Source organism: Lolium rigidum, chromosome 2 (genome assembly GCF_022539505.1).
Source record: "Lolium rigidum isolate FL_2022 chromosome 2, APGP_CSIRO_Lrig_0.1, whole genome shotgun sequence".
Lineage (NCBI taxonomy): Eukaryota > Viridiplantae > Streptophyta > Magnoliopsida > Poales > Poaceae > Lolium > Lolium rigidum.
In genome coordinates this window covers 83,356,389-83,368,166 of record NC_061509.1, presented here as the reverse complement: position 1 = coordinate 83,368,166, position 11,778 = coordinate 83,356,389, and the positions used below count along the sequence as shown (strand labels likewise).

At 45.5% G+C, this 11,778-nt stretch overlaps 2 protein-coding genes across 2 annotated transcripts; both read left to right on the top strand.

Annotated features, from left to right (window-relative positions):
* Nucleotides 1-3,991: 3,991 nt before the first annotated feature.
* LOC124689932 (tetraspanin-2-like) lies at nt 3,992-4,801 on the top strand. Its single transcript, XM_047223382.1, has one exon. It carries the CDS (start codon nt 3,992-3,994, stop codon nt 4,799-4,801), a length of 810 nt encoding a protein of 269 aa, XP_047079338.1.
* Nucleotides 4,802-10,712: 5,911 nt separating this feature from the next.
* LOC124689931 (tetraspanin-2-like) lies at nt 10,713-11,504 on the top strand. Its single transcript, XM_047223381.1, has one exon. The coding sequence runs from the start codon at nt 10,713-10,715 to the stop codon at nt 11,502-11,504; it is 792 nt and encodes a 263-aa protein (XP_047079337.1).
* Nucleotides 11,505-11,778: the final 274 nt, after the last annotated feature.

The following is an 11,778-nucleotide window of genomic DNA, read 5'->3' as shown; positions in this document are numbered from 1 at the left end:
GAAGCATAGGGCACTAACGTTAGAAGCATGGTTATTGTGTTTTTTTTTGTGTTCAGATGTATATGAAGCATACTGATATTGTGAAACCTGCATCATTTGTTTTCCCGAGACCGAAGAAGCATCATTATTACACTCGGAGAAATTTGTAGTGCTTCACATGGTCACTTGACATATTTCATACATCATATATGTTTGTTTTATTCAAGTGGTCAAAATACACATATTCGTCCTTTCATATCACAAGCTTCCTACATTTTACAGTTTTGCTTCTTCCACAAGATGATATGTTTCTTGCGTACATCGAATGTTTGCCAACAATGTGTTAAAAAACACTCAATTTCCTTTCCTTTGGCATCATAGAGAAATCAACCCAGAAAGCCTTGCACTACATCCCTTAGTCGGGCAACCGCAAATCGACTCTTAACCAGTCATTAATCTAGACCCTTCATGGTAAAGGGACGTGTGCTGCAAAAATATGACTTGTATAGAACAAAGGTAATCGTAAGCATCATAGATGTAAATTAAAGAAAGAAAGTATGAATTATATTTGCCTCTGAATAAGCCTATACCCCTTTGACAAATAATGGAGCACATATGCAAACTTGTAATAACGCTAAAACAAATGTATATTGACTGGGAAGCATGGACATGAAGAAGCATCAAATTAATTCGATAATTTTGTAGAAGCAGATTTTTTTTTAAATTCAATATGATAAAGTTTGCCGCTAACACTGTGATGGTGCTGCATGCTAGATCAACAATGTATAAAGCTTCAGAAGCATGGTCAAAATGAAGCATGCATACGATGGTACCACAACATAAAGAAAGGTATGTGGAAGCACAAGGTATGCATGAGTCGGTAAATTGTTTCCTCCTTGAAATATTTGCAGCGGTCTGGGCCTCTCATGTTCACGTGATTCAAATACCTAGGAGAGGAGAAGATGTTTAGGAACACCAGGTGAGAAAATAATTTCCCATCACCCAACTTTGATCACGTAACAACACAACCAATGCAAAAGGATAGAATATTTAGAGGACGGAGATCATGTGGCTACCTTAGGGAAGAACGCACACAAGAAGGTTGATGTACAGATGTTGGAGATGTGCTCTGCCATCTCTGTCGAGAAGATGGCACACAAGGTGAGCTGCAGCAAGCGCCGCCAATCATGGAGGCCCTGGTGACTATTTCACACGGCGGAACGACATGGGCGCCGGTGCAAGACTCGATCCATGCGGGTCTCTCCTGGGATGGGAGGGCGCGGCACGGTGGGGAGAGCAATGGCGGCGCAGTGCGATGGAGATCGATCAGAGCCGACAGACAGCATATCAACTTGGGGAGGAGCACGATGCACGAGCCTAAATTTGTGGGAATCTGGGTGGGAGACATGCGTGAATAACGGGCCAATCTTTTTGTGTGAGAAACAATTCTGCGCGTGGGCCGTGGGATCGAATAGAGATGGATGGCATCGGATAGGTCCGACGATTTGCTTGCTGCCGGATTCCGTTAGGCTGCTCATAGTGGAGGTAACTTCAGTAGTAACATAGAGTCCAACTCAGCAAATTTGCTGATGTGTCACTAATTTAATGAGGAGAGAAGCAAAGCAAGTAACATATAGATGGTTACCGTAACTTCGGCTGTGTTACCGGAATATTTTAATCGAAAACGATCCGGTGCGGGTGTGGCTTCCTAAAAAATAGCGGCAATCATGGCCAAATCCGGTCGACGCAAGGATAGATGGATCAATATGTGTGCAAGTGTATCTATCTAGCGAGTGTAGTGTAAATAAGTAGCATGAAGAAAAAGGAACAAAAGCTTCCACGTTTTCCCGAACTGAATATATACACTACAGATTGAGGCATTTGCATACACTATGCTCATGAATTTTAAATGGGCTGCATTTGTGAAGTCAATACCGATGGCACAAACTGAAAAGCACAAGTTATTTACCGCATTTCAAGAAGGAGCAAGGAAGGATGTTGAACGTGTTTTTGGTGTTCTCCAGGCACGATGGTTCATTTTGCGTGGTCCGGCACTTTATATGACCGTGGAGACATCCACAATATTATGATAGCTTGCATAATCCTACATATAACATGATAGTTGAGGATGAAAAAGAAGAGGCAGGCAATGTTCTGGATTTGAACCATGAAGTGGGCTCATCTACTGCCTTTCCATCGGTATTTACCCATGGTGACATGCCTGTATTTGCCGAGGTGCTTGAAAGAGAAGCTAGAATTCGGGATCGTCCAACGCATAAAGCTCTAAAAAATGATTTGATAGAGCAAATTTGGAAAAAATTTAGGCCACGATAGATCATTTTCATGTCTTTGTCTTTATCCGTGTAATGCTAAATATTATTTATATATTTAATATTATTATATTGGAATTTTTTTTTTGGTTCATTTATTCATTTGTGTGTACTAACAAACAAATTTTAGATTGATACATGCCACAAATAGATCACAATGTTTGTGAGTACTATAGATCCTACATGGTAATAAATAAGCCTTTGCATGTTACTACATCTATGACACCACCCACTATGGAGGTAGTAACTAAGACTAGTAACATACACAATGTTACTAGTCTTAGTTACTACCCACTATGAGCAGCCTTAGGGAGTGTTTACCTTATGTCTACAACTTCGGTAGACACTTTTTTATTGGAAACTGCCTCTTCTTTTTTTCTTTGAGATATATTGTCCTACTTTAAGAGAACATGTCTATTTGTGACTTTTATGTGCCATAACTTTATTTTTGTACACATATATTGTTATACGTAACACTTCATATCTTTTAATTTTAGACGTTAAGATTACAATCATTGGCTTATATTTATTTAGCATATGTGGATTAACCTGGTACCTCGAAAAACACTCTTATTTTGCTTTTAGTATAGAAAGAATAGATTTAGTATAGAATAGATAGAAATAGATGTGTAGAGGATGCATAATTTGTTTAATCCATTGGAACCCAAGTGTTTATGTCACGAACCCTGCTCCTACTAACAGACGCAAGGCCAGGACATCGATCAAGAAAGAAATCATCAAGGCTGCTTCTACTGGAGATCAAGAGAAGCTTCAGCAAGCCAAGCGAGAGAGAAGGAGGAACGCTCGATTCTCTGGTCCCGAGTGGACCGCCTGATCCGATGGTCGCCAAAGCTCCAGGCTACGTCACGCCAACAAGCGAGCGAAAGTTGCCGATGACCCACATGATGGAGAGATTAAATAGCCTAGGCATCTCTCTCGTTCGTGGCTTTTGGAAGCCTGTACAACTGAAGAACTCTGTCTCCTCCCAACTGCTTCTGATCCCTTCCTCCCTCTCTGGTTTCCTCTCCCCTGCTGCTCCTTCTCTCTGGCCGATGGAGGCAGCTCTTGTGTCAGTGCACGGGCACTGAACCCGACTCTGGCCGATGGAGTGAAGCCCTAACCAACTTGGTGCGATTTTGGGCACATGCTCGACGTAAAGTGTAAAGACCATTCCCATGGCCCGTGCCACTGTGTAGTGCGCGGCCAGTTGAAAAGAACCAAAGCGTCGGCGGCGTGGTTGCTGACTTTGTGGAGTGTCTCGATTGATCACGGTGTCATTCATCATCCGGTGACTATACTAGGCAACACACCATACTTGTCGGCCTACTGGATGAATATACTACCAGTACTGAGTTCTTAAATTTCAAATCTCATCTTCTTTTCGGTCTTTTCTTTCTCACAAATTGCTTAAATCTTATCTTCTTTTTTCCTTTTGTAGCTAGTCGGATCGACGTGCGATGTGAAAGCACTTACGAAAAACCAAGCAGTTAAGCAAAGCCATTCTATGTCGAGTCATCGACCATACCCCCACCCACGAAAGAAGGCAGTAGCCAGACAGACACCCAGCTCCGCGACAAGAAAACACGTACAGTATATAAGTATCCTACAAGTACGGCCATTGAGATTCAGAGCGAGAGCAGCAGAGACAACGCAGCTAGAGCCTGGAGGCTGGAGCCATGGTGATGAGCAAGGTCAACAAAGTCCTGGCGTGGGTGGCGCTTCTGGCGCTGCTCTGCACGGCAACCATCATCGCGGCGGGCATCTGGTTCGCGTCGGCGCAGGCGGGGGAGTGCGCGCGGCTGGAGCGCTGGCGCGTGGTCATCCTGGGCGTCGTGGCCCTCGTGGTGGCGCTGGCGGGGTTCGTCGGCGCCTACTGGAACAACCGCTTCCTCCTCCGCTGCTACCTCCTCTTCATGGCGGCGCTCATCGCCGTCCTCATCGCGCTTCTCGTCTTCGCCTCCATCGTAACCCACGCCTCCGGGGAATACAAGGTGCTCGGCCGCGGCTACCACGAGTACCGCCTCGACGGCTTCTCCACCTGGATGCGCGGGTACGTCTCCGACGACCCCGCAAGGTGGGAGGGGATCATGTCCTGCCTCGCCGACTCCGACACCTGCAAGAAGCTCGCGCGCCAGGCCGGCTTCGTCACCGCAGACCAGTTCTACCAGTCCAGCCTCACGCCGCTCCAGTCCGGCTGCTGCAAGCCGCCGCCGGAGTGCGGGTTCGGCTACGTGAGCCCGACGGTGTGGACCAACCCGACCAGCGCCCCCGTCCAGGACTGCGGGCTCTGGAGCAACGACCCGGCGCAGCTGTGCTACCAGTGCGACTCGTGCCGCGCGGCCCTCCTGGCGACGCTGCGTAGCCAGTGGCACAAGGTCTACGTCACCCTCATCGTCGTCACGGCCGCGCTCTCCATCCTCTACGTCGCCGCTTGGACCGCTTATAGGAACGTTAGCGGCAAGCCCATCTTCGGCCGCTACTACAAGTGGTGATACATTCTATACCGTATCGTACCGGTCACGAGAAAGTACATACATTGTTGCCGATATGCAGATGTAATATGTTTGTCCTATGATTGTAGCGCGTGTCCATTGGATACTTTTCAAAATGTTTTAGAATTGTTTAAAAAAATCCAAATTCTATGTTGAAACACAAAGTTCTGCGTAAAAAGGACATTTTTATGGCCTGTGTAAAACGGACAGTTTTCAGTGCTCTAAAATATTTTTTCACAAGGCATTTTACGTGTTTTTTTACAGAAGCCACAAAATATAGTTTTTCATAAAATTTATGTGCGGAAATAGAATATCCCGATGTACACCTCAGATTTTTTTTTGGAATTTTTTCATTTTAAATTACATGTAAAATACGTTTTTTAAAATAGGTTGTCTAGACAAATGAGCCAAAATACCATGTCATGTATTCATCGATAACATTATCATATCATATATATGTTTATTTGTTGGTGGACAATACGTACAACTTCAAAAGTTAATCCCCACCATGTCCAGCCATATACAAAATAATATGCATGACTTCCTTAGTCACTTCAAATTAAGGCACTATGATCTTGGTACCAAACTCTCATTTCTTCACGTTAAAACCCTCAAAAAAAATTATGTTGGAACCTCCGACCTGGGAACCTCCGTAATCAACCTGCAATTAGAAATGAAATGAACAACTTCCGTATACCAAAGATCAGATATTAACTTTAACATAAGGATGATGTTTCATAGCAATTTTATGTACATTATGAATGACATATTAACGAATTACCAGCTGTCAACATTTGGTGAAGCACCTAAATGGCTAAATGACCATATTACGTTGTGTAGGGTGCCTTAATTATCTGAATTTTTACCATTTTTAGGAGGCATTGTTTCACAATATTGTGAATTGTGAAATTAAGATTTTAGGTCTTGATGTATTTCGACTCTATTTACTTTAATGTTGTATAAAGAGGTTGAGTAGTTGTAGCATGCCATTTAATGAGGATATGTTTGCTCCGATGGCATTAATTATTTCATGGCTTTTGTTCCTCCTTCATACTCCGTCTATTTTGATGAGAAAGGCGTAAAAAGTCTAGCACTAAAATTAAGGAGAGCTATGTGTAGAGATTTGTTCCCAAACTTGCCTCCACTTAATCACTTACTCCTTCCTATTAGTTCTCTCCTTAACTCCTCGCGTAACGGCGTCTGACTCCTTGATTCTCTCCCATAGCAGCGCATCCCCCCCCCCCCTTATTGGTTGATTCTCTTTATATCTAGGCTCGGGTATTAACTTTGATCATGCTTGTTGAAATAATCATTTTCAAGCTAACAATTCCGAACCATTCCGTAACTTTGATCGCTTGTTGAAACAATCAAGGAGGAGGCCGTAATGTGGAGCCTTGCGAGGGCTAAGGCCATAAGTAATGTAATCTCGTCAAAGTAGACATCTTTTCGTTTTGGCCTCAAGGTGTGGCTTCTAAAACCTCTTAAAACTTATCCTTAATCTATGAAATGGCAAATATCTTGCCTTGTTTCAAAACTACCCTCCTTCTTTAGATCTCCCATGACTTCATTTGGCAGAGCGGATAGTTGCATTGAGCCACAACAAAATGAACAATTGATTCTAACAGTGTGGAAGTTAGGGAACAATCAGTGGAAATGTGAGTGTAGGGTAGGGAGCAGATATGCCAGGGACTCACTGGAAACTTGACGAGTGGACGAGTAAGACCCATTTGATGTTGTGCACAACGGGCAGGGGATGCCACTGCCAGGACTCATCGGCAGAGGATACGGTGAGAAACACAAGTAGGGTATAATAGAGAGGGGAACAACATGCTCGCCTTTAGAATAGGACTTGTCGTATCGTTCCGCACCGCCAGAAACACATGTGTTTTAATTTCATTTTAGAAAATGTGCACATAATGCTCGAATGGATGGTGGAGAATCCATGCTCTAGAAATGGGTCGAAATGGGCTATGAGGAAGGTAAAGCAACAAGTTGATAATGAATTAATGATGAAGCAGGCTGTGATGTGGACTAAATGTTGGCCCGTCCCCTTATTATTTGGTTCTTTTGTTGTTTGAATAATTTATTTGGTTGAATATATTCCCAATTCTTTTCTTTGGACACCAATACTGAGTAAGGGTTATGCGCAATGGACCAGTCACGAGTTGCCATGTGGGTTGTGGCAACATGAGATCATGGCAAATGTCATCCATCGTCGCTTCCAAAATCCAATAGCTAGAAACTTGTTCGCTCAATATTCTGAAACCCAATCATCCCCTCCTTATAGATTCCTAATTCTTTTGGGAAGATTTTGTCTGAATATCGAAAATGGTCCCATTTCCTTTACATTTGGTCATGCTCTAAATCTTTTTAAAGAGTAGGCCGTAGCTTTGCCTTAAATTAATAAGACTATTGCCGGCAAGTGTTACAAGATGCTGAAAAACAGCTTACAAACATCGACGAACAGGCAAACGGCAGATTACAAAGAAAACAACTTATCATCAAGGCTATCATCTCAAGAAAGAACCAGAGCGGAGGAGAAGCAACGTCGTGAAGCTCGCCACCGGGAACCCTGCCACCGTCAAGTCCTGGCTCATCGCAGCCAGAATGCCATCCGCCTCCACCTCCGAAGAAGGTCCCAACCTTCTCGCCCCAGATCATAGGGCGCAGGACCGGTCGGCAGGCGGAGCAGCTCTCCCTAGAGCGAGCATGAGCACTAGGGGCATCATACCAAGGACCAGAACTAGACACGACCCCCGCACGCGAAAGACCACAAGCCTCGCCGTCGGCCAACGCACTGGCCCTCCAAAAGACTTCAGCTTCAGGACGGAGATCGCCATGCTCTAAATCTTATCGTTCTAAAAATATAGATATTCTAAACTTTTAATAATGTTTTTGTCATGCCCTCAAGAATTTTGCACGATGTGTACGTGTTGTTTCTAATGGATTTATGAGTGTTTGACCTCACGCTATTCTAGAGAAATTTTGTTTGCCGAGAAAATCCAGGGAAACCTTGCGCATTCTGAAGTGTACAGAAGGTCCATCCATCATGTCGGCAATACCTTTGTGTCGTTTTTGCTCTTCACTTTAATATGTACTACTACGAGAAGCTAATCTTAGCATGTCCCGCAAAATGACACGCCGATATATCACTTGTCCGATTTTGGACACATACACGACCGACGCGAACTGTAAAGACGACGCCCATGTCCGTGCCACCGAGTAGTGTGCGGCCAGTTGAAAAGAACCAAAGCGCGCCCGTTCTTGCCTTTCTGTACTGACTTGATTGATCAGGCTGTCATTCATCGTGCGGTCATTATACTAGGCAACACACCATACTTGTCGACCTAATGGTACACACATATACTACCGGTATTGCTAGTCTTTCTGCGAGTCTCTTTTCTTTCTTATAAATTTCTTAAATTTCATCTCTTTTTCTACGCACCTTTTTAAATCTCTTTCTTCCTTTCCTAGCCAGTGGATCGACCTGGCATGTGAATGCAAAGCAGCCGTGCCCATACCATATTTACCATCCAAAGCATTTCAGTCTCCTCCACACGCAAGCACACTTAACACGATGACAAGCCGCTAGGTGTCGTCGGCGGTGGCCAGCAGAGCGTCACCCAATTCAGTATGCCAGTCCCATAAACCACCACCGCCTTTGAGTAAATTATATTTTGGTACCACAACTAGGGCTAGGTTATAGTTAGTGTCACACTTGGGAAAATTCTCTGGTACCTACTAATTCTAGGGTGAGGAAACATGAATTGCACATAACTTGTTTGATCTCCTTTTGACACATGACAGGTTAGACCCACCGTCATGTTGACCTGGATGTGCGCCCATTAGGACCGGTTTGAGGTTTTTTTTTTCCTTTCCCCATTTTTTCCCTCAAGAGGGAGGTGGAGGAGGAGGCGGTGAATCCTAGCGGCAGTGCTCAAGGTGGTGGCTGGAGCGGTGGTAGGGGTGTACGTTGGAGGTGGAGGTGGTGCTAGTGTTGTAGGTGGAAGCAGCGGGGAACAGTGGCGGAGCCAGGATTCGAGCAAGCCCCGGGCTAATACTAAGCACAAAAGGAAAATTTAAAAAATCCATATAATTGCACACAAAATTGGGAAAGATTGCAATGATACACACATGATTTCAGCACAAAACCATGAGTCAGTGCAAGTCTGAACTGTCGGCATAACCCAATCCAATCAAAGACAACATGACCAGAAATTACGTAGCTCATGTGGGAGCTGCAAGCCGATCTGTTGAGCAGTGGACTGATTGAGTGGAGGCTGGACTAGTTACCACGTAGTGGAGATGCACTAGAGCTTCGCCGGTTGACGGTTGCTGGGTCACGCGGAGAAGGAAGGTGGAGGTGGCTAGCGGCGGCGGCACAACATCCAAGCAGCAGGTCTGGAAGCCTGCGTGCCTATGGTGTTACGCCAGCTAGCGGCGACGACGGCGTGTCGGCGCGCGCATCCTGCCGGAAGGATCGTGCGTTCGTTCGATGACACGATGCCGGCGTGCTCGTTTTGGTCGTCTTGGACATGTTGATACAACAAAGATGGTGTTGTAGTGGGCTGCAAGCGGGGCCAAATCCAAAATGCATGTAGGTAGCAGGCTGGAAAAGATCCTACGCCCCGGGCCATGGCCCTGGTTGCCCGGGGCGTAGCTCCGCCCCTGGCGGGGAAGACCTTGATGAACTGTGGCCATCTCGGCCATCGTTGGTGGCGGCGATGCTCCAAGAACAAGTGCAACAATGTACGCATGACAGGAGGTGTTGCTGGGTACAAAAGTTGTTGGTCATGGGCTTATTTGAAGTGCAGTTGTAGTGCATAATAGGATGGACAAGATGGCTCTCGAAAGAAGTGAAAATGTAATTGACATGTAATGGTGCACTTCCGGAATTTGTTGGTTATTCTGATGATATAGTTGCGTTGTAAACTTGTAATGGACATGTATTGTATGCCTTACAACAAATGTGTGGTTGTTATTTCGGAGTTTTTCTTTTTGTATCAGAGAATTCACAATACCAAATGTGTGGTTGCATGTAATGAAAATGTACCTGATGAAAACTGAGTGGTTATAAATGCTATTTAAATGCAGTGATAATGTCGTTCTTTTGGTTATTGCTTCTGAATTGCACAAACTGTGTATTTTTGCCAAACCGCTATAAGCTAGTTATTTTGCACAAACTACATTTATTTTCAAACTGACATATAGCACGTAAATTCAAATCTACATATAACTTACAAACCGCACAAAAACCAGATACACCTCAAAGATATACTAACAGAATAGCACAAGATGTAAGGGAAATCTGTTTTGCCTCGTAGGTGTAGATATACCCACTATTTAAAATTATATTTCAAAATATTTAAAAATTCTGAAAAAAATATCCGAGTGTACATCTGGATATTTTATGTTCGCACACGAAGTTCCACAGAAAAATATTATTTTTTGTGGCCAGTGTAAAAATAATAATTTTCAACGCTACAAAATAGTTTTTAACGAGACATTTTTTGTCTTTTTTACATAGTGCACACAAAATGTTTTTTCGTGCCAAACTTTTGTGAGCTAACATAGAATGTGATGCACATTCAGGATTTTATTTCGAATTTTTTTAACATTTTGAAATACATTTAGTACATTTTTTACAATAGGTGCATCTAGACCTACAAGCTAAAACACCATGTCCAAGATGTAATTTACTCGCCACCTTTGCCCAAGGCAGCAAATGAGCAAAAGGTCTTTTTATGTCGAGTCATCGACCATCACCCCACCCATGAAAGAAGGCAGTTGCAAGACAGGCACCTCGCGCCGCGCCAAGAACACACAGTAGCTAGACAGACGCCTCGTATCGTATAAGTACGGCCATTGAGATTGAGAGAGAGAGAGCAGCAGAGGCAACGCAGTTAGAGCCATGGCGGTGAGAAAGAGCAGCATGTTCACGGCGTGCGTGGCGCTGATGGCGGTCTGCGCGGTCCTCGTCATCGCGTCGGGGGTCTGGTTCGGGGTTGCGCAGGAGGCGGAGTGCGCGCAGAGGGCACGTTGGCCCGTGGCAATCCTTGGCGGGTGCATCCTCCTAGCGACGCTGGCGGGCTTCGCCGGCGCCTACTCGGACCACGGCCGGGCGCGCTACCTCCTCAGGTTCTACTTCATCGCCATCCCGGTGCTCATCGTCATCCTCGTGGTGTTCCTCGTCTTCGCCGCCGTCGTCACCGGCGGGTCCGGGGCCTACCCGCTGATCGGCCGCGCCTACGACGAGTACCGCCTGGATGGCTTCTCCATGTGGCTCCGCGGGTACGTCTCCGGCGACCCCGGCCGGTGGGAGGAGATCAGGTCCTGCCTCGCCGGCTCCGACACCTGCAAGAAGCTCGCGCGCCAGGCCAGCTTCGTCACCGCCGACGAGTTCTACAAGTCCAGCCTCACGCCGCTCCAGTCCGGATGCTGCAAGCCGCCGTCGGAGTGCGGGTTCCGCTACGTCGGCCCCACGGTGTGGACCAACCCGACGAGCGCCCCCGACCACGATTGCGGGCTCTGGAGCAACAACCCTGGGCAGCTCTGCTACGAGTGCGAGTCCTGCCGCGCGGGGCTCCTGGCGACCCTGCGTAGCCAGTGGCACAAGGTCAACATCGCTCTCGTCGTCGCCACTGTCTCGCTGATCTTCCTATACGTCGCCGGCTTCATTGCTTACAAGAAAGCCCGCAAGTGATGACCGATCACGGTTGCCAATTTGCCGATATAACGTGTTTCTTTCTTTGTTTGTTTGTTTATTATAGTAACGCGCGTGGTAATAAGGTTGGAGACAACAAAACTTCAGAGGATTCAGATGGATGAACCGGCTGACCTGACCATGCATATTTCCAACAATATCCCACTTGTAGTTTATTTGAAGTTTTACAGTTTAAATTTTACTTCAAAAGTTTGAACTAAAATTTTCAAATGATCTATAAGTGGGATGCTCGCGAAAACCCTGTTACATCCTT